Source organism: Thalassophryne amazonica, chromosome 17 (assembly GCF_902500255.1).
Source record: "Thalassophryne amazonica chromosome 17, fThaAma1.1, whole genome shotgun sequence".
NCBI classification, from domain to species: Eukaryota; Metazoa; Chordata; class Actinopteri; order Batrachoidiformes; family Batrachoididae; genus Thalassophryne; species Thalassophryne amazonica.
In genome coordinates this window covers 52291495-52315252 of record NC_047119.1, presented here as the reverse complement: position 1 = coordinate 52315252, position 23758 = coordinate 52291495, and the positions used below count along the sequence as shown (strand labels likewise).

The following is a 23758-nucleotide window of genomic DNA, read 5'->3' as shown; positions in this document are numbered from 1 at the left end:
ATTTACAGGACCATTTCAATTTAAATATAAAAAAATTAAATGGACACACCCCAAATCCACCTGTATCATGTTACAGATCATACGTTATAGATTATCAAGATAGGAACCTAAGTACTCCTTTGTTATTTTGAACTGAAGTCTCAAAATACCAGTGGATCCCAGTCAGTGGACACATCTCACCTTATCGTGTGGCTCTCTGATGGAGGAGAGGATGTGCATGGCCTCAGCAGAATTTGTCTCCAAAAAGTAATCCACTAGTCCGTTCAGCAGCATAGACCCTCGCTCTTGAAGAAAGGCAAGAATATTTTGAGTCACTCTTTAAAAAGGGACCATAATATGCAACATCTGTTTGTAACAGTTACATGGCTCAGGTTTCTACACTATGAAATTTATTAGGAAATCCTAAATTGCCAGACCAAAAACCAAAGGACAAAGTTAAATCAGAGGTAAAACACTGTTTAAATATAATAACACTGAACAAACACCACGCCCTTACCAGTACTGAGCTGCTCGTTGATAAGGCCTCTTATTTCCTCTAGCTGGTGGAGGTCTGAGGTCTCCAGGAGTGGGATGAGGTCTCCCACATTGGGCTGCTCCCTGGCCATGCTGGCAGTGGCGGAGGTGGAGGCAGCGTCTCTCTTGGCGTTGACCCTGTCTGCCTGGAGGAGTCCTGGGGCCACCCTCCAATACAGTCTCCAGGCACCGCTACATCAGAATAAACCTATTCAGAAGCATTTCCCAAAGCCCAATTCAATTTATTTATATAGTGCCAAATCACCACACAAGTCGCCCCAAGGCGTTTCACACGGGTAAGGTCTAACCTTACCTACAGTGTTTGACAAAATGCTGCAATAATTGTTGATTTCAGTGACATCATCTTTGGAGCCACTTCAGCTGTTGCATTGAAGTGAATGGGGAAAATTTTTTGCAGTTGAAATTTGCTGTTTTTCATGGGATTGCATGGTAAATACATTAAAATGGTAAGCAGGTGTATTTTAGCAGGATGCAGCAACAGCACTTGCCCTTGAGATTTTGAGGAGGAAAATGGAAGGTTTTTTTAATGTCTTCCGGACAGACTGCAGAAATAAATCCGGCAAAGCACAGGAAATGGCTTCAAAAAGCGGGTCTAACCAAGGATTCTATCCTTTCCATTCTTGTTGCCAGGAGAACTCTAAAGCGTGTTGGGTTGCCCAAAATTGTGGAACTGGCCACATTCGTGGTTTGTGGCGCTGTCCTGATGCTTAGCTTCACTGTGCTGAGCTACTTACTGGGAGCCGGTGAGTCTGACTGAGGAAGCTACATCCGTGTTATGAGCGTGACCATGGAGAGTATGAGGAAAAGTGATGGGGAGTGACGACAGTGATCGCTGTTTTTTTGTTAAAGATTGTGTTGACTGGTGTGAGATATGCCCTTTAATTTTTCAATTTAAGAAAAAAATATATCCATCAAGATTATTTGAACTTGCAACACAGTAACACAAACTTAGTTATCAGAAACAAGTGGTAATGAAGCTAGAAATCTGTCACCGTGGTATCATCTCTCAAGTATCATTAATACTATGATACAGGGAAAGCTGTGACGTCACGTACATACATCCAAAGGAAGGTATTACGGATGTAGGTTAAAACTAGTTTGAGTTAGCCACCACGAGTCCCCCCCACACACATCCATATTTATACCATGTCTGTTGGAACTGTAGGTGGTTATGTGACATTTGGTGAAAATGTCAACACAATCTGGCAAGGTGCCCCTTATGAGTCTCAAAACTGGCACAGTGTTAAAGTAGTAGTCATTGTGGCTGTATCACATCTTTTGTCGCACACACACACACTTTCCTAAATGTCAAAATACAGGATGTATATTGAGAATTTTGTCTCCTTTTGGCAGACTGATACAGTATTCAACAGTCTTAATGAACCAGCAGCACAGAGTTCCTTTCAACATGCATCTAACAACAACAACAAGAGTCTAACAATGTTTAGAACTATAATTATGAAACATAGCAGAAATGGATGTTTATACAGCATGTCAACAAAACATTATATATGGAGTCAATCAGTGCCAATGCAAAACAAAAATCAAATAAGTTCATGATGCTAACAACAACAACACCATCACCTTCATAAAGCATATTCTGTAAACAAAAGCAAGAAAATGTGTAAATTAACGCAGTCAATTCTACATTTGCAACTTTTTGGTTACATAATTTCGTGAAGTAGTGGCAGAAGGTCTGTACATTGCAACTCCTTAAAGTGCATATCTCTGGTACATGAAATGATAAATGAGCTGACGATTCTAAATAAATAAAGTATTCAGAAAATATTGATGTACTGTGTTTTATTGGTGGTGTATAAAACCCCCTGTGATTGGACTAGTTGGGCTGTTCCGCCTACCCTCTAGGTTATGGTAAATGGTGTATTCCACTTTGCCTGCCTTGTTGAACCTGTAAATTGATTGATAGGTTTGTTGCTCTGAACGTGTGCCGTGTGTGCGTGAATATTAACGTGAGTATCCTGTATATTGTTGTCATTACATGTGCTATGTTTAATACTGCACTGCATAATGTAGTTGTTAAGTTTGCGCAGTGTTAGTTTGGTTATGGTGTTTATTTGGCCGTGGGGCGTTTGACCATAATGGCGGTGCCCATACAGTCTTCAACCAGAATAAGGAGCCCTCAGTAAAGATGTCTACATTCTTTGTTAGTAGGGTAGTACATTTTTTTGTCCAGAAGAGGGCGGTATTCTACCACTTATGAGTGGCCTGAATTTGAGTGTGTTTTTCATGCTGGCTTGACATGTAGACTTAGATTGTATTATGATTATTCATTCAATTGCAATTGTTTTTCCTTTTGTTGTTTTACAGAAACCACACACACAAACACTTGTTACTTGCATGTCCTAATAAAGTCCTGGAACCCAATGGCTGTGGATAAGACTTCATTTCAAGTCTCCAGTACCTTCTGACAGAGGATAGAAATATCCAGCTGTAACTAGCCAGTCAATACACACGCACAACGTTCGCAACAAGTGGTCCTTCGAGCCGGATCTAGTTGCGGCTTTCCTAATGGCGACATCCAGATATGAAGAAGAGCAAAGTATCCATCCGAGGAGGACTCATCGGCCCCCCGGACATCTGGATGACTTTCTCCTGACCTATCCATCACAACGGCCAAATCCAGTATACACTGAGGTTGCCAGGACCTTTCCCATGCATCAAACATCTACTCCAATGTATCCAGCAGGTGTTGTTGATGGGTCATTAGAGACAGAGATGGCAGAGGATGGAACATTGTGTAACTCAGGTTCAGAATCAAGTGAGGGAGTTACAGAGTGCACTACAAGTATCGCTGAACCTCAACAGAGTGTCATCAAAAATGCAGCACTTCCCTCAGACTCGGAGTGCCAGCTTACCTTTACTCAACGACAGTTCATCTCTGCTCAACGAAGATGGTAATCAACCCATAAGGGACCCAGCTATGGGCAGTTTGGAGGTCATCGCTCCTTTATCTCCATTGCCACCGGACTATAACATGAGTACTGTACAGCCAACCTCTCCTCTCACAGTACAGTCTACGGTTACCCCCTCAATTTCACAGCCAACAGTACCCGCTTCTACTATAGCAGGAGTGACTGCAGCGCTGCCTGTTTATGTCTTCCCTTCCGTGGCTTCTACAGCTACATCTCCATCAGTACCAGTAGTATCCAGTTCTACGTTTATAGCTGCTAATCCACATTTCCCCTGGCAACAACAGAGAGACTTTAATTGGCCTGCATCACTCCCTGCATGGTCTGCACAACCTAGTGTTGCCCAGTACGACTTCTCTGGCATGATGCAGCATCCTCCTACAGTCCTGCCCCCTGCCAACTCCACTCAAGGCCCACTACCCTGGATACCAGGCTCATATCCAACTCAGCCAAACGTTGTAGTCCAACCTCCAGTTGTGAGTTTGCCTAACGTGTGTCGCAACCCCATTCCAGCCCCACAGTCTCCTGTTAGCATCCAGTATGGTGCACCTCAAAGACCAATTTGATGGAAATGGCTATATCTTCCTCCTATGGCATCCCCAAACCCAAGCTGATTAGTTTCACTACAGGAAAAGAAAGTGATTTTCTCTTGTTAAAGAAGGGACTAGATGGTGTGTTGGGACCACACACGCATCTGTCTGAGGATTATAAATTTCAAGTACTGCTGGACCATCTGAAATTCCCTACTGCATTTCAAATAGCAAAAAGGTATATTTATGACCCTATGCCTTACACTAGAGCAATGCAAGCTCTACAGCAACGCTATGGGCAGCCGCGGCAGTTAGTCCAAGGTGAAATTAACAACATCCTGAGGGCCCCTACAGTGAGAGCAGGAGATACACAGGGGTTTGAGGACTTCGCGTTCTCAGTTAGTAGCCTAGTGGGATTGTTAAACTCTATGGAAGGAGCAGCCAGGAGTGAACTCGAGTGTGGTTCTCATGTGGACAGACTTCTGAGTAAACTCCCCCTTTCATATCAGGACAGTTTTGCTGAATATTGCCTCACAAAGGGTATTCTGCAAAGTGACTCTGTTACAACATATACTCTCCCTGACTTTGCACAATGGTTAGAAAGGAAGTCACAGGCTATTCAGATATCTAGAAGAGCAGCTGAGAGCTGTATACCTGAAAAGCTACGGCCAGACCGCCGGGAAAAACCCTTTAAACAACACAAACCTCCATCATCCATTTACTATGGCACCGATAAGGCTATATCACCCCCTCTCAACGGCGCCTCTGTCTCTACAGAGAATAAAGATGGCTCTAAATACAAGAAAAGAGAGAAATTCAAGCCCTATTGCCCCTTCTGCAGTAGTACAGAGCACTATTTGAGTTCCTGCTCAGATTTCTGTAAACTAAGCACTGCTCAAATCGTTACCTGGATTAACGATAACAAGAAATGTTGGCGATGTGGACGGGGCCATCAACCTGACTGCTGTAATCTGAAAAAACCATGTGATACCTGTGGAGAGCAACATCTACAGATTCTCCATGAAGCAGCCTCCAGCGCTAATAGGAGTGTCCTAACATTGAGTACAACATCTAGTATGGTGTACTTGGATCATGCTACACACTCAGGGCGTGTCATGCTCAAAGTAGTACCAGTTACCCTACACAGCAATGGCCAATCTCTGTCTACACACGCAATTCTAGATGACGGATCGGAAAGGACTATAGTACTATCCGCTGCAGTTCACTATTTGAAACTAAATACCATAGAGGATTCCCTCAAACTGCGCACCATAAGGCAGGAAGTATCCCAGGTACAGGGAGCAACTGTTTCCTTTGACGTGAGTGTATCCGAATCTCCCCAAATCAAATATCATATTGGCAATGCATTCACCGCAAAGGATCTTGATCTGGCTAAACAATCCTGCCCAATGGATATACTCCGTCAGAAATATTCACACCTGACAGACATTCCCTTTGAAGCATTTAAAGATGTGCAGCCTATGCTTCTTATAGGCTCAGACAACGCACAGCTCATCACACCTCTGTCACCAGTGAGAGTTGGTCCTATAGGCAGCCCTGTGGCTGTGCACACAAAGCTTGGCTGGGCTGTCCAGGGGCCTGCGACCTTCCTGCACCAGCCTACTGACACATCATGTCTGCATACATCCCTAGCTCTATCTCCTTCTCAAGTTTTAAGACATAATGTAGAGAAGTTGTGGCAATTGGATGTAATTCCCTTTCGGTCCGAGAAGGAGATAACTCGGTCCAATAGGATAAAGAGGCGTTAGAGTTATTGCAGAGCGCTACTGAACGGGTACAGATTGAGGGAGTATCCCATTACGCAACCCCTCTACTCCGGCGTAAAACTGCTTCCAAACTACAAGCTGGTCCTGAAGCAGTTATGGCACTCATGCGGTCTACAGAGAGGCGTCTAGCTAAAGACTGTGATTTAGCTGCTGTGTATAATGCAGAAATACAAAAACTGGAAGAGGAAGGATATACCAGGAAAATCACTCCCGAAGAGTCAAACAGCACAGATGAATCCTGGTTCATTTCCCATCATATTGTACATCACAATAACAAGCCCAGGATAGTTTTCAACTGTTCATACCACTACAAAAACGACTGCCTTAACAACCAGCTGTTACCAGGTCCAACACTTGGTCCCTCACTCATAGGTGTCCTATTAAGATTTAGAGAACACCCCTTTGCTGTGAGCGGGGACATACGTAGCATGTTCCACCAAGTACGGCTCCTGCCCCAGGACAGACCACTACTCAGATTTGTATGGAGAGATATGGAGAGAGAGTGTAGCCCCGACATTTATGAGTGGTGTGTTCTGCCCTTTGGGACCACATGCAGTCCATGCTGTGCCACATATGCTCTTCAGCGTCATGTACAGGACTACAAGGAAGGGAACGAACAAGTTCTAGATTCAGTTCTGCACTCATTTTATGTCGATAACTGTCTGCAGTCTCTGCCTTCTTCCTCGCAGGCACGGCCACTGGTTGATAACATCAGGGAGCTCTTATCTACAGGTGGTTTCGAGATCAGACGGTGGGCCAGTAATTATCCAGAGGCCATAGCTCATCTCCCCACAGCAGCAAGATCACCTACTTGTGAGCTGTGGTTAACCGCATATCAACCAGACCCACAAGAACCAACACTAGGCCTAGCCTGGCACTGTTCCACGGACCAGATCAGCTACAGATGTCGACCAATATCTCCTCATGAACCAACTATGAGAAACATCTACAGTATACTCGCTTCACAATATGACCCGCTGGGCTTCATTATCCCCTTTACTACAAGGGCTAAACTTATTGTGCAGCTGTTGTGGCAGAGAGAGAGACAATGGGACGAGCCTATTGAAGGTGAGCTGCTCCAGCGATGGCAAGCATGGGTGAGTGAACTGCAATACTTGCCTACTATTTGCATGCCGCGCTGTTACACCATCCCACAAATGCGAGATGGAACTGTCCAGCTGCACGTTTTCTGTGATGCATCAGAACGAGTATATGGAGCAGTGGCATACCTGAGATATGAGTCCCCACAACATGAGGTACATACAGTTTTTGCCATGGCTAGATCACGTGTAGCTCCCCGAAAACAACTGTCAATTCCTCGTTTAGAGCTATGTGCTGCATTGGCCAGAGCACAGTTGTCTAAACTCCTTCTCAGTGAGCTCACACAATCTATCAGTGACACTACCTTGTGGACAGACTCCACCACTGTACTAAACTGGATCCAGTCTGAGTCCTGCCACTACAAAGTATTTGTAGGTACCCGTATTGCTGAATTGCAGGAGCTCATAGAGCCTGTTAACTGGAGATATGTACCCTCTGCCCTCAACCCCGCTGATAACATCACCCGGGGGAAACGACTGCAAGAATTATCTGCACAAAACCAGTGGATGAATAAGGCTCGTCCTGTACAGCCTAATCCTGTAGAGTACAACTCTTGGGTTGACTTAGTGCAGGCCACCCACCTCTCCTGTCACGGAGCTGCTGCTTCCCCCATGTCCGCAGCCCAGCGCTTGGAGACAGAAATTCAGCTCCTCAAACAAGCACAACTCGACAGCTTTCCTGCTGAGGTCCATGCACTGAAGTCAGGAAAGAACGTGCGCACAGACAGCAGACTCAATAACCTGTCACCTGAATATGACTCTCAGCTTGACCTTATTCGGGTAGGTGGTCGTCTCCGACATGCAGAAAACATAGATATTGATACCCTACATCCTATTGTGTTATCACCGAATCATCCTACTACTCAGCTTATCATTAAAGATTATGACTCCCGGCTTCTACATCCTGGCCCTGAACGTGTCTATGCTGAATTGCGGCGTACATACTGGATCATAAGAGGGAGACAGGCTGTGAGGAAGCACCAACACTCCTGTTTGGAATGTAAAAAGTGGAGAGCTAATCCTGTACCACCTAGAATGTCTGACCTTCCTATCTCTAGGCTGCGCCTTCATCAACCTCCTTTCTGGTCCACTGGGGTCGACTGCTTTGGTCCTTTTACCATAAAGATAGGTAGGAGACAGGAAAAACATTGGGGCATTATTTTCAAATGTCTCACCACCCGCTGCATCCACCTTGACCTACTTACTGGTATGGACACCGACTCCTTTCTCATGGCCTTGCGCCGATTCATCGCTCGGAGAGGAAAACCCTTTGAAATACTGAGTGACCAAGGCACCAATTTCAGAGGAGGTGACCGCGAGCTGCAAGAGGCATTTAAAGCTATGGAGCCCCAATTACAGGAGAAACTCAGTGAACAGAGTATCACCTTTCAATTCAATCCCCCACATGCGCCCCATTTTGGTGGAGCCTGGGAGCGGGAGATCCGCTCAGTGAAATCTGCACTTCAGGTGATACTCAAAGGACAATCCGTTACGGAAGACCTGCTGCTCACCGTTCTTATTGAAGTGGAAGGCATGCTCAATTCCAAACCACTAGGATATGTGTCATCTGACCTTGCTGATGTAGACCCTATTACTCCAAATATGCTGCTCATGGGGCGGCGAGATGCTTCTCTGCCCCAGGCTGTGTACGGCACAAGAGAACAACTCGGACGGCGCAAGTGGCGTCACAGCCAGGTCATAGCTGACCATTTCTGGTCTCAGTTCACTCGGCGGTACCTACCTGGACTTCAACACCGCCACAAATGGACACAAGTTACACCCGCTCCAACAGTAGGACAAGCTGTTATGGTGGTGGACCCACAGTTGCCACGGGCATCTTGGCCTGTGGGGAAGGTAACACAGGTGTTTCCCGGTCTGGACGGACAGGTCCGAGTAGCGGAAGTGACCATTGGTTCGCACACTTACCAACGCCCAGTATCCAAACTTATTGCATTACCGGCCATGCCTGATGACAGTTCATAGTGTTCACAAGGGTTTTAGTGTTTACTAATATGCTACTCATATTAGGGGGCGGCTGTATAAAACCCCCTGTGATTGGACTAGTTGGGCTGTTCCGCCTACCCTCTAGGTTATGGTAAATGGTGTATTCCACTTTGCCTGCCTTGTTGAACCTGTAAATTGATTGATAGGTTTGTTGCTCTGAACGTGTGCCATGTGTGCGTGAATATTAACGTGAGTATCCTGTATATTGTTGTCATTACATGTGCTATGTTTAATACTGCACTGCATAATGTAGTTGTTAAGTTTGCGCGGTGTTAGTTTGGTTATGGTGTTTATTTGGCCGTGGGGCGTTTGACCATAATGGCAGCGCCCATACAGTCTTCAACTAGAATAAGGAGCCCTCAGTAAAGATGTCTACATTCTTTGTTAGTAGGGTAGTACATTTTTGTGTCCAGAAGAGGGCGGTATTCTACCACTTATGAGTGGCCTGAATTTGAGTGTGTTTTTCATGCTGGCTTGACATGTAGACTTAGATTGTATTATGATTATTCATTCAATTGCAATTGTTTTTCCTTTTGTTGTTTTACAGAAACCACACACACAAACAATTGTTACTTGCATGTCCTAATAAAGTCCTGGAACCCAAAGGCTGTGGATAAGACTTCATTTCAAGTCTCCAGTACCTTCTGACAGAGGATAGGAATATCCAGCTGTAACTAGCCAGTCAATACACACGCACAACGTTCGCAACAGATACTGTTGCTTTAAGGACTTCCCATGGTGCGAGACGTCGCGCAGCGGTCCCAGGCGCCGTCGTCAGCCTGTTTCAAGCTGAAAATCTCCACATTTCAGGCTATATTGATCCAGGACGTCGTGAGAGAACAGAGAAGTTTCAGAAGAAGTCGGTTTCAGCATTTTATCCGGATATTCCACTGTTAAAGGAGATTTTTTTAATGAAAGACGTGCGGACGGATTGCAGCGTCGGCTCGCAGCCGCTGCGACGCTCCGCCACAGGAAAAACACCTCTGTTGGAAGCCTTAAGGACAAGTTGGAACATGTCCAGCTGTTAAACAATTTCTCATATACTCACTCCACTGAAAGCCATCAAAAGCCGCCTGGATTTTACAAATGGTTATCAACACGGAGGTGTTTTTCCTGTGCTGCTGCACCACGCCGGCTGCGTCCCGACCCGCGGACCCGTCCGCACGTCTTTCATTAAAAAAATCTCCTTTAACAGTGGAATATCCGGATAAAATGCTGAAACCGACTCTCTCGATGTGCCTCACAGGTTTAGAAAAAATTTGATCAAACAAGGCGCCAGTCTCTCAGCAACTTCTCAGACAAAGGAATTCCGACGAGGGGCTGGACGACTCCTCCCACAAGGAGTGCTCACAGGTGAATGACGTCACCGACAGGCGTGGAAAAACTCACGCATGCGCACAAGGGTTCAAGCATGTCTGACGTAAAAACATATGATGAAATCCATATAGTTTTTGAAAAAAATAAAAAGGACCTATACTTTGACAGCCCTCGTATATAAAGTATCTTTAAAACACCTGTCCATGCAATAAAATTCTGATTTTCAAATCGAAGATAAAATCTGGTTAAATCATGTGCTAACTCTTATCTGAAGTAAAAAATGTTGTCATTCCCCTTCCTCAGTAATCCTGTCATTGTTCTCATTCCATTCCTGGCTTTCCTCAGGTTGTTACTGCTCAGTTCAGCCTCAATTTTATCTTTATACCTTAATTTTGCCTTTTTTTAATTTCAGACCTCACTTCCTTTTTTAATTTCTTTCTGTAAGGACAACACCCATATTAAAAGGCAAATATGATGGTTTTTCAAAAAAAAAAAAAGTAACATCTTTGATATAATGTAAATTCAGATGGACAGAAATAAGATGTACACCTATTAATCATTAAGAAACATCATATTTACAGCATCCTTATTGTTTCTAGTTTCCATTGATATATGACATGTGGTACTTTCGGGGCAATTACAGCTGGTCTGTCCTGTTTTTCTTCAATGAAGCATATTGCAAAAATACCAAAATTTACCGTACACCCGCGTCACCTTGCATTTAGTGGATAAAAATGCATGTTAAAACTTCTGGAAGTACCATACCTATTTGGAAATGTGCCTTTTTTATCATCTGTGAATAAAGACACTTTTGTGGGGCAGGGATCATTATTTTTGGCAAAATATTCCAGTGTGTGGGCCTTTTCATGCAAAAGAGTGACCAGGATTTTATTCAGAGAATAAAGATTGTAAAAACTACATTCTCAAGACCCTAATGGTCCATACTTAAAAAAAAAATACATGTTCCACTTGTTTTGAATAATTCTTTTTTCACTGTTGCTGTTACATTTTGATGCCCAGCTTGGTGTACACACTCCTTTATTAAATCATGGAAGTTGCATTTCCTAATTTACTATATATTGTGTTTGACTCTGTTCTTATTTTGCTTGTGTTGTTTACGATGGGAAGAAATTATACCGCTTGATTCTCACCTGCTCTCAAAAGTAATTTCATTTGTGTTGGGGACGCTGTGGTCAAAATTGGAACCGATTGTCTTTTTGTGGACTTCCGATTTTGTTAGAAACACACATTGTGGGACCAGCAAAAACACCTCTATGCCACTGGAGATGGAAGAAAGTTAACTTGACTGATGTTTTTAGTGATATGCCAATGATTATATGTTTTGCATATTGATGTATCAATGCAAATGGGGAATGGGAGAGTCTTGTAACCAGAGTTGTATAAGTTCAGCTTCAGAAAGTAAAAACCTTCCCATGTGTTGCTTCTACCTGTGCAACTAAACAGGTGATCTCAATAATTAGCTCATCCTCCTACCTGAAGAGCTGAACTAATTACAGTCAGCTGGTTTATTAAGAAGATGGAACCAATATGTGGCTGGACTTTTACTTTCTGAAGCCGGACTTATACAACTCTGCTTGTAACTGATTGGGTGCTGCAACAGACCATTAGTATAGACTGGGACAATTGTCCATGCTGCAACACAAAATCCAATCACAGTACGAATGAGATTATTTTGAGAGCAAATGTAATACTTATGATGCACTTTGCAAAGTAGCACTTCTCCACTGTACGAGTATATGTTCTAGACTCTTGTACATTTAAACCATGCAAGGCACAGATCCCTGTTAATCCTTATTTACCATATTGCTGATATAACATCTCAATTTTGCAGCAAAAAACTAAAAGGCACCCTGTCCTGCAAAGAGGGCTGCAAATGAAATGATTGAAGACTTAAAAAAGGATCTGATGACACAAGTGGGTGATGAGGTAATTTAGTGCAATATACACAAGCTTATTTTCAATTAATGACACTACCTGTGTGTGGAAAATGTGCAAAAATTAAATTAAAAATTCTTAAGCCGTGGTCATAACCCGCCGTACTTGCACGTGCCTGCAGTCTACTTGCAAAAACGTGGGCTAAATTTGGAGATCCGTACGTTGTGAGTACTGCCTCAGTACGAATTTAGGAGCACGCAGACACGCCGTAGAGGTTTTAGTACATGCAGAACTTTCGCTGCGGTCAGGCTGCGGATTCACCAGCAGTACAGATGACGCACGTTGTGAGCACTGCCTCAGTACGGATTCAAAGCAGCACATTTTCCGACAGACTTGCATGCACAACGCAGCTTCTCACTTGAACTTTATTTCCAAACGTCAGCAACACAGACACTCCACAGCTTCAGTCTGATAACTAGTTTTAACTTTTCGAGGCAAGTAAACACTCGTACAACTGACCGCTGCAGGCTGGATATGCTCATGCATCGCCGACGGCGAAAAACACCTGCCGCTCCGGTACCGCTCATAAAAAAAGAAAAGCGACCAGCCCCCCAACACACACACACACACACACACACACACACACACACACACACACACACACACACACACACACACACACACACTGCTTTATTGTCAACTCTCTTTATCCTTACACTCCTAGAGACGTGCGTTGAACGTACTCCCTCCCTCCTCTTGCTACTGCCTCCGTACGTTTTCATAAAACGTAGTGGCCGTGGCATCCGCAGAAAACGTACGAAGAAAAAAAAAAAAAAACGCACGGTGGGTTGTGACCGGGGCTTTATAGAGTATTAAGATTTGTAGTTTTTTTAAGTTTGTTATGGTTGATTTTATGTTTATTGTTTTGATTAATAACTGGTATAAAATAATTAATTAAATGATTTTTAAAAGTCAGTCTCTCTCGCCTGTCTGTATGTGTCTCTCTCTCTCTCTCTCCCCTGTCTGTCTCTCCTGTCTGTCTCTGTCTCTCTCTCCTGTCTGTCTCTCCTCTCTCCTGTGTCTCTCTCTCTGTCTCCTGTCTGTCTCTCTCTCTGTCTCCTGTGTCTCTCTCTCTGTCTCCTGTCTGTCTCTCTCTCTGTCTCCTGTGTCTCTCTCTCTCTCTCCTTGTTGTGTGGGCCGCCCGAAGAGGAGGTACTGCTGGCCTACGCCAGAGGGCGCCCTGCCTGTAGTCGGGTTTCAGGCACCAGAGGGCGCAGTCACTACCCAGGAGCCAGGACTGACAGCTGTCAGTAATCATCATCACTGCACCATAAAAGCCTGGAGGAGACACCACATCTCTGCCGAGATATCAGTTTACCACACAGGTAATTCTCTCAGCTGTTTTTCTGTGCCGAACGCACGTACCTTGTCTGTTCTGAACCTTTTGCAGGAGTACCTGGAACTCTACTCGCAGCTGGAGCTGGGTTTGTGGACGGTGGAGGAGTGACGACCTTCACTCCTCGCTCCACTTAGATAAGTACAACCCCTGGCAAAAATTATGGAATCACTGGCCTCGGAGGATGTTCATTCAGTTGTTTAATTTTGTAGAAAAAAAGCAGATCACAGACATGACACAAACTAAAGTCATTTCAAATGGCAACTTTCTGGCTTTAAGAAACACTATAAGAAATCAGGAAAAATAATTGTGGCAGTCAGTAACGGTTACTTTTTTTAGACCAAGCAGAGGAAAAAAATATGGACTTCCTCAATTGTGAGGAATAAATTATGCAATCACCCTGTAAATTTTCATCCCCAAGACAATACCTGCGTCATATCACATCTGCTGTTTGACATTGAGCCTATGTGTCTTTTTGCAAGGAATGTTTTCACAGTTTTTGCTCTATGGCAAGATGCATTATCATCTTGAAAAATGATTTCATCATCCCCAAACATCAGAAAAGTGTCCAAAATATCAACGTAAACTTGTGCATTTATTGATGATGTAATGACAGCCATCTCCCCAGTGCCTTTACCTGACATGCAGCCCCATATCATCAATGACTGTGGAAATTTACATGTTCTCTTCAGGCAGTCATCTTTATAAATCTCATTGGAATGACACCAAACAAAGTTCCAGCATCATCACCTTGCCCAATGCAGATCCGAGATTCATCACTGAATATGACTTTCATCCAGTCATCCACAGTCCACGATTGCTTTTCCTTAGCCCATTGTAACCTTGTTTTTTTCTGTTTAAGTGTTAATGATGGCTTTTGTTTAGCTTTTCTGTATGTAAATCCCATTTCCTTTAGGCGGTTTCGTACAGTTCGGTCACAAACGATTCCAGTTTCCTCTCATTCATTTTGTTGTGCATTTTCATATTTTGAGACATGTTGCTTTAAGTTTTCTGTCTTGACGCTTTGATGTCTTGCTTGGTCTACCAGTATGTTTGCCTTTAACAACCTTCCCATGTTTGTATTTGGTCCAGAGTTTAGACACAGTTGACTGAACAACATCTTTTGCAACATTGCGTGATGATTTACCCTCTTTTAAGAGTTTGATAATCCTCTCCTTTGTTTCAATTGACATCTCTCGCGTTGGAGCCATGATTCATGTCAGTCCACTTGGTGCAACAGCTCTCCAAGGTGTGATCACTCCTTTTTAGATGCAGACTAACGAGCAGGTGTTAGTTTTGGGGATGAAAATTTACAGGGTGATTCCATAATTTATTCCTCAGAATTGAGTGAGTCCATATTTTTTTTCCTCTGCCTGGTCTAAAAAGTACCGTTACTGACTGCCACAATCTTTTTCTTGATTTCTTATGGTGTTTCTTAAAGCCAGAAAGTTGCCATTTGAAATGACTTTAGTTTTGTGTCATGTCTGATCTGCTTTTTTCTACAAAATTAAACTGAATGAACATCCTCCGAGGCCGGTGATTCCATAATTTTTGCCAGGGGTTGTAGTAGTTCAGGCTCTGCTGTTGAATTGTTCCTGAGTTGGAGGTGTCCCCTCCAAGTGGATAAGAACTGTGAGTTAGCTGACTGCTTACTGGGTGTCCACACACCCACCATTAACCTGTTTTTGTTCCTGCCAGCAGTACCGGATCTGACAGCTGAAGCAGAGGCCACCTGGGGACTCGGGACTTGGCGGCTTCAGTATACTGCAGGTCTTCGTTGGCAGCGGAACCTGGTGGGCCCCGGTTCTTCTCTGGATAGGCGTCTCCTACCCTCGGGCCTGCCCACACGTCACCAATTGTATTTTGTGATTGACTGTCTAAAAGCAGTATTTGACCTGTTGTGCACATTTGCCACAATAAATTGTATTATTGGATATCTATTGACCATTCATTTGCGCCCCCAGTTGTGGGTCCGTGCATTACACTTTCCCCAACACTCCTGTCTGTCTCTCTTCTCTCTCTCCGTCTCTCCTGTCTGTCTCTCCTGTGAGGGTACGAGAGACTCTTCACTCTCACACCGTATTTGAGCAAACTTTGGAAACATGAGGGCTTTCAACTGTAAAATAAAACCTATAAATGAATTTCTGGGGCTATGCAAAGTAGGAGCTTTTTTTACCTGAAGACTGACAGTTTTTTCCACTGTGCGCTATGAGTGCGCTGCTCTGCTCTCTGCCGGCGGGGGAGGGGGCTGCGAGTGGGCATTTCTGCACAAACAGCCTGGCTGAATTTTAGAAAAACTACCTGATAGCAGAGCAGAGTGTGACGGCGCCGTCAGAACACTGATGGCACAGCGCCGTTGTTCCAGTGTCTGGGGAGAACCCTGTGATACATGTTTTCTGATTGTCCGCTGCGTGGAAAGTGGCAGGAAAAACCGAAGCTGGCTTTCTGCGAGGTGCGAGACAATTTGTAAATGAGAAACCAACTTGTCTGGTCGGACAATGATTTAGAGCTATTGCAAGTTCAATCACTGGTCCTGGACAATCGGACAAGCGTTAATGTAGATGGTAATGTTGTCAGTGGTAGAGACTGTACGCATCTAAAATGCTCATAATCGGGTGAAACCTAATGGAAATCTCTTTGTGGTGTGTTGGTGATGTATGTATGTGCAAAATCAAAAACTACTCCATGTTATGTGTCGGACGCAGCTCGGAGAACCGACCAGCGTTTGAAGGACCCAGTATGAAATAAGCAGAGCACCGGTACAAAGGCTAACTGAATTTAATACATAACAGTGATACAAAAACCAGAAAAGTGCGGTCTGGCGTGGTGCGCTCCCAGCAGCGCTAACGGTCCGGAGCCAGAAGCTGTTCGGACCCAAGGACCCCGCCGACACCCCCCAGGTGGCCGCAACAAACCGAGTCTGTGAAAGAAGGAACCATTATGTGAGTCCACACTCTACACACAGAGAGAACCCTTAAAGGTGTACAAACAGCAAACACTTCCTGGCTTGATTACTAATCAACTTCCCAACCTGCAGGCATGGAACATCCAGTTCACAAAACTCCACTGCAGTGGAAGCCGATACATGACTAACATACAGCTCAATATAAAAAGGTGTGAGGGACACCACATTTACTGACTGTATAAATGTTAGTCACAAAATCTAACGTACCTCAGGAAGTGTGCTGACGAGCGTGAGACCTCACCCCCTCCTCTTTCACAGACCGTGCATCAAACCTGGACGTTCTCTGCATCCACTGATGAGATGGCTCCCGAGACGACGATCTCACCCGTCTGGTCACAAGGTCGAGTCTCTGGCCAATACACACTGTATACTCCAGTCTTAAATGCCACCATGTTCCAATCCATATAGATGCACCTCAGCTGTGAGTCCCGACGAGCCGCAGGTGATCAGGGTGAGGTCCTGATAACCTCAGCAACACAGCTACTCAGTCCCAAATGCAAGCCACCTGGAAGGAAAAACAAAAGACAGAAACAAAAAGGCAGCCAGGCCCCCCAGCCATATAACAGTACCCCACCCTCACGGGAAGCCTCCCGGCGACCACACAAACCTGGCCCAGGAGAAACACCCCCCTCCAGGGACCATGGCTGGAAACCGTATCCGCATTCATCTTCCAGCAGAATCCTCATCAAACAGAACGGTTGATGTCTTCTCCTCTGGCTGCATCTTTGCCTTTGTTTCCGTCAGTCACTTAGCACAGGTGTTGGCCAGGAGTTCTTTAAACTGTGCGTCAGCCTTGTCCAACCATGTTCACAGTCTGGTTAGTCATAAAACCAAAAAGACAAACACAAACAACCAAAACCCCCCCCCCCCCTCCCCAGAGGCCCATTCCATCAAACCCCGGGAAGGGGAGAAAAGAAAAACCCAAACTTAAGCTAACAAATAAAAATGCTAACACCCCCCCAGAGGACATCCCGCCAGCTCCAGGAGTAATAACCACAGCCGAGGTCCTCTGGGATCCAACGTCACCCACAGGGACTCCCAGCGCCTCCAGAGGACCCATCGTCAACCCCAGGAGACGCCTCCCCTCATGACACAACGGACCCAGCCCCGGCCGTCTATGGCTAGATGGACCCACAGCCCTTTCCCCCCCAAAGGACACCACAGTCAAACCCTGAGGGCGGAAAAACAAAAGGAGAAAAACCCCCCCCCCCCCCAGGTGCAGCGGTTACCTGGGAAATGCCCAGCATAACCAAACTGCACCACTCCAGCAACGCCGACACTACGGCTCACACGGCTGGAGTCAGAGGAGAAGAGAGGGCACAACAAAAAACAAAACAAAAAAAAAGAAAAAAAAAACCCAATTACCCCCCCATGACCCCCCAGGGGACCGTCCCATCAAACCCTGGGAGGTGAAACTGAAAGAAATAAAAAGAAAGACTAACCAGACTAACACAGTTGCTTGGGTCCCTTTTTGTTTTGTTTTTTTACACAGAACTGCAGGGTCACGACCCCAGACACTAATAGTGTAAAACAAAAAATAAATCCCACACAAAAACCAAACTCAAAAAACACCCACACAAAATGAACTAACACAAAACAAATAAGTGATTTATACCGTCAAGCTCCAACAAATGGAACACACCTGTTCCAACTTAAGAGCTTGACGGTAATGTGACTCAGTCACCAAAAGAGGGAGCCAAAGTGCTAAAAATGAAAAACCCCCTTTGGTGACAAAAAAAAAACAAACGAGTTGCTTTTGTGTGCGCAGCTGAGTGCAACACACAACCAAAATGTGCTCAACTAAATAACGCCGGAGCTGATACAACAGACGCAGTAGTTATCTTTATCCGGGGAAACGGGGCTACAACTGTAACACAGGAAGCTCAGCGACCCGTGCCACAGAGCTCCCATTACAGACACACTCTTGCAGCTCCCGTTCAAACCTCTTATCCGGTCGGAGCGTGACGCGAAGCCGTCGCCAGTCACACTCCACCACGACCCACGGATAAGGCACAAACACAGGAACACGGCTGCAAGAGAGCACAAATCAGTATTCAGTAATGGGTCTCAAACACGCACCATCCGGGCGGAGAGCACCCGCAACTGATCCGGATAACCACTGAACGTCTGCTGCCGCCTTCCCGGCGCGTTACCGTCTCTGCTACCGCTGGGTCCGTGATGTTTGGCCAGAGACTACTGTTATATGTCGGACGCAGCTCGGAGAACCGACCAGCGTTTGAAGGACCCAGTATGAAATAAGCAGAGCACGGTACAAAGGCTAACTGAATTTAATACATAACAGTGATACAAAAAATAACAGAAAGAAAGTGCGGTCTGGCGTGGTGCGCTCCCAGCAGCGCTAACGGTCCGGAGCCAGAAGCTGTTCGGACCCAAGGACCCCGCCGACACCCCCCAGGTGGCCGCAACAAACCGAGTCTGTGAAAGAAGGAACCATTATGTGAGTCCACACTCTACACACAGAGAGAACACTTAAAGGTGTACAACAGCAAACACTTCCTGGCTTGATTACTAATCAGCTTCCCAACCTGCAGGCATGGAACATCCAGTTCACAAAACTCCACTGCAGTGGAAGCCGATACATGACTAACATACAGCTCAATATAAAAAGGTGTGAGGGACACCACATTTACTGACTGTATAAATGTTAGTCACAAAATCTAACGTACCTCAGGAAGTGTGCTGACGAGCGTGAGACCTCACCCCCCTCCTCTTTCACAGACCGTGCATCAAACCCTGGACGTTCTCTGCATCCACTGATGATGAGATGGCTCCCGAGACGACGATCTCACCCGTCTGGTCACAAGGTCGAGTCTGTGGCAAATACACACTGTATACTCCAGTCTTAAATGCCACCATGTTCCAATCCATATAGATGCACCTCAGCTGTGAGTCCTGACGAGCCGCAGGTGATCAGGGTGAGGTCCTGATAACCTCAGCAACACAGCCACTCAGTTCCAAATGCAAGCCACCTAGAAGGAGAAACAAAGGACAGAAACAAAAAGGCAGCCAGGCCCCCCAGCCATATAACACTCCAGGAATGTTTTTAACGAGAATATAACATAACTTTGTTACAAGGTTAAATGATGTGTGATGAAGGCCTTTTAATAACTCCCTTAAAGAAATAATGGCAAAACTCACATGTAAGTAAAAAAAAAAAACAAAAAAGATTAATCGAAAAAATAATCAATTACTAAAATAATTGTTAGTTGCAGCCCTAGTTTGTTTTACTAGTGAGAGCATTTTACCGATTATACGGTAAAATGTGTGAATGTGAATAAGCCAGTTTTGAGTTTCTCAGTGTGCATGCGTTTTCAAAACTGGTGACAGTGTTACTTTGTGCACAAACAGAACAATGTTGTCGGCTGCTTTAGGCCGTAATTTTGTATTTTATTGACTGTACAGCGACACAGCACCCATTTGGTGCATTTATCAGAATACAACAGCTCAAAATACTACAGAAGACAGACTTTTTACTTGACAGTTTGAAGTGAGTTCTCTTTGTTTCAGAGGACTTCATACCCATTAAAATTCACCAGAATATACAAAATTTGACTTGCTCTTTTAAAAACTTTCTGGGGGAGGACCCCCAGACCCCCCATAATCAGTGTGTTTTTTCTTCACACTTTGAAGTGACTTATTTGTTTCAGTAGGCTTCATACACATTAAAATTCACCAGAATATACAAAAATTTGACTTGGTCTTTTAAAAATGTTCTGGGGGAGCACCCCCAGACCCAAGACTACACCCCGCCCCCCCCCACCACCCTTTTATGTACCTTTATGTTCAGGTTTTGCGTTCTTTTCTCTCTCTACATTTGTATACTGTATAGTGTGTTTATTCTGTTTATTGAGGAAAAAAAAAAAAGCACGTGTGCCCCCACTACACCAAGTTTTAGGGAATTGCTGGCATTGATTTTTGCCAGGAAAAAATTTCAGTTGGATGAAAATTTATCGCTTTAACGTGGTTTAGACCTAGCTTAAACCATTTTACATTTGGTTTAGTCCTGATTTAGTTGTAATAACACCATAATTGTTCATTAAAACAATGAGGGAGGTGATGGTCTAGTGGTTAAGGTGTTGTGCTTAAGTCCAGAAGATCATGGGTTCAAATCCCTGCCTGACTAAAAAAACAAACAAAAAAAAAAAAAACTAAATCACTCAGGGCCCTTGGGCAAGGCCATTAATCCCCTATTGCTCCCAGTATGTAGTGAGCGCCTTGTATGGCAGCACCCTGACATCGGGGTGAATGTGAGGCATAATTATAAAGCGCTTTGAGAGTCTGATGCAGATAGAAAAACGGTATATAAATGCAGTCCATTTACCATTAAAAGTTAAACTCTTAAAATATATCAAAAATTAATGTAAAATAGTCTTCCTAAAAAAAATAAGTATAAAAGCATTGACTTTTTAATGTACTTTATGAGAAACATAAAGTACATTAAAAAGTCAATACTGTTATGTGTCGGACGCGGTCGGAGCACCGACCCAGCGTTTGACAGGACCCAGCATGAAATAAGCAGAGCACGGTTCAAAAGATAACACATTTTAATATAAGTGAGTGAAGTGATAAACAACTAAAAAGTCCGCGGTCTGGTGAGGTGAAAACACGGCGCGCTGTCAGCAGCGCAAACGGTCTGGAACCACAGCAGTTCCAACCCAGGGACCCCACCGACACCCCCCCAGGTGGCCGCGACAAACCGAGTCTGTGAAGAAAGAAAACGAGGTGAGTCCAACACTCTCCACCCAGAGAGACAGCTCAAAAGGTGCACACAATCAGCAAACACTTCCTGGCTTAAATATATATCAGCTTCTCACCCTGCAGGCACGGAACAACTCAGTTCAAATCTCCACTGCAGCAGAAGCTGATTAGACAATTAGCATAACTTGACAGCTCAATAACACAAGGTGTGAGGGACACCAAATCCACTGTCATTACTTCATAAAAGTCACCAAAACCAAATTACCTCAGGAAGTGTGCTGAAGAGCGTGAGACCTCACCCAATCCTCCTTCACAGACTGTTGCGTCAAACCTGGAGCGGTCTCTGCGTCCGTAATGGTGAGATTGCTCCCCTGACGTCGATCTCACACGTCTGCTCACAAGGTCAAGTCTCTGGCAATCACACACTGTGCATTCAAGGTTTAAATGCAGCAATCTCTGATCAAGACAGATACACCACAGCTGTGAGTCCTGATGACCTGCACGTGAAAACAAGACTCAGGTGTTCAGGGTGAGGTCCTAATGCTCAGCCACTCAGTCCTGAATACATACCACCTGGTGGGAGAAACAGAAAACCAAGCCAGCCAAACACCCCAGCACACAACAAATACTTCTATACTCAAGAAGAATTTGAATCTGATAGTTTTACTTAAGTAATCTGTTGCTTCTGTATATGAGGAGTGCTTCTTAAACCACTGGATAATTGTTAAACATTTAACAAGTAATAATATGCAGTAAAGATACATAGGATCTTACTGAGGTTTTTAAAACTTGCATTAACTAGCAGGCATAAGGTTTGAACATTTTTTTTCTCATTTCATTCTCAACAGAGCTTCCAGAAGTTGTGCAGAAGTTGAAAGAAATAGCTGAACAATTTTCATCAGCTTCCATGAGTGCATCAGCTGCATCAACACCTGTGCGAACACCAATGCAGTCATCAGAGCCATCAGAACTACCAGTGTCTTCCCCTGCCTCTGATTCTGCTGACATGGTAATTCTTTAACTATGCTCTTATAATCCAGTGACATTTCTGTTTTTATATAAAAACCAATTCTGATAGGAACAATAATATAAAACATTTGGGCTGGGTTTTGACTAGATGTGTACATTTCCTCTCTAGGTGGCACTGTAATTATTTTAATCTCCAATTTCTATAGGCACTATTTGGCAAATATGTCAAATTTTTACAAGGAGTACATTGTGTCTCCAGACTATTTCACCCATGTCTGTCGTAACACTGAAATTTATATCAAATAAATCTGTTTATAGCACTCTTGGTTACAACATTAAGTAAGCTTTGAGGCTTGACTTTGTTCTTCACAAATCTGTCAGACAGTTTTCTTTCATTGGGCCTTTCACTGACCTGAAATGTGGCTGATGTAGACTGATAAGTGTAAAATAAACTATTAAGGCCAATAAATGCTGATAAAAATGATGACAACACAATAAACACACAAACACAATAAACATCTGGGTGCGTCGCAAAGTAGTACTCAAAACATTTTTGCAAGGTAGGTAAGTCTGCCACTGCGTCACATTGCCGGCTTTATGGCATGATACTCTATTTGATGATTTCAGGCCAAACAAAGAGACAAACACTATACATAACAAAAACAGATACCATATTTTCTGGACTATAAAGCGCACCTCATTATAAGCCGCACCCGTTGATTTTTGGGAAGAAAATAAAAAAAATACTTAAATTAGCTGCACTGGACTAAAAGCCGCATCCTGTATTTTGATCCGGGGTTCAGCGTAATGTTCCCCGTTGCGTGTACATCTGTCTCCGTTAAGCCGTGGTCACAACCCGCCGTACTTGCATGTGCGTGCAGTCTACTTGCAAAAACGTGGGCTAAATTTGGAGATCCGTACGTCGTAAGTACTGCCTCAGTACGAATTTAGGAGCATGCAGACACGCCGTAGAGGTTTTAGTGCATGCAGAACTTTCGTTGCGGTCAGGCTGCGGATTCACCAGCAGTACAGATGACGCACGTTGTGAGCACTGCCTCAGTACGGATTCAAAGCGGCACATTTTCATTCAATTACTATTGAATTAACCAAATCCGTACAGAGGAAGTACGGATTTGGAGGCCGACAGACTTGCATGCACGAAGCAGCTTCTCACTTGATGTTGGACTTTACAAACGTCAGCAACACAGACACTCCACAGCTTCAGTCTGTTAACTAGCTGTAACACTCGTACAACTGACCGCTGCAGGCTGGATATGCTCATGCATCGCTGACGGCGAAAAACACCTGCCGCTCCGGTACCGCTCATAAAAAAAGAAAAGCGACCCCACACACGCACACACGCACACACACACACTGCTTTATTGTCAGCTCTCTTTATCGTTACGCTCCTAGAGACATGCGTTGAACGTACTCCCTCCCTCCTCTTGCTAGTGCCTTCGTAAGTTTTCACAAAAACATAGTGGCCGTGGGATCCGCAGAAAACGTATGGAGAAAAAAAACGCACGGTGGGTTGTGACCGGGGCTTTACGCTCTGCCCATGTCGAGCGGTGAACGTGTCACACCAGTGGCTCTTTAAGCCTTTAAGCGAAT

The 23758-nt window shown here is 44.5% G+C and overlaps 1 protein-coding gene across 2 annotated transcripts in view; it reads right to left on the bottom strand.

The window, feature by feature from the left end:
* Positions 1-23758, bottom strand: part of tsc1b (TSC complex subunit 1b) — a 139061-nt gene that overhangs the window by 42110 nt on the left and 73193 nt on the right. Inside the window, exons 2-3 of one of the 2 annotated variants that reach the window (XM_034192887.1) lie at positions 497-705; positions 181-284 (exon numbers count right to left, since the gene is read on the bottom strand). In XM_034192887.1, coding sequence (XP_034048778.1) covers positions 181-284; positions 497-605 — 213 coding nt within the window. In that variant the 5' untranslated portion in view covers positions 606-705. The remainder of the gene's footprint in view (positions 1-180; positions 285-496; positions 706-23758) is intronic. The other variant, XM_034192888.1, reaches the window with a different exon arrangement.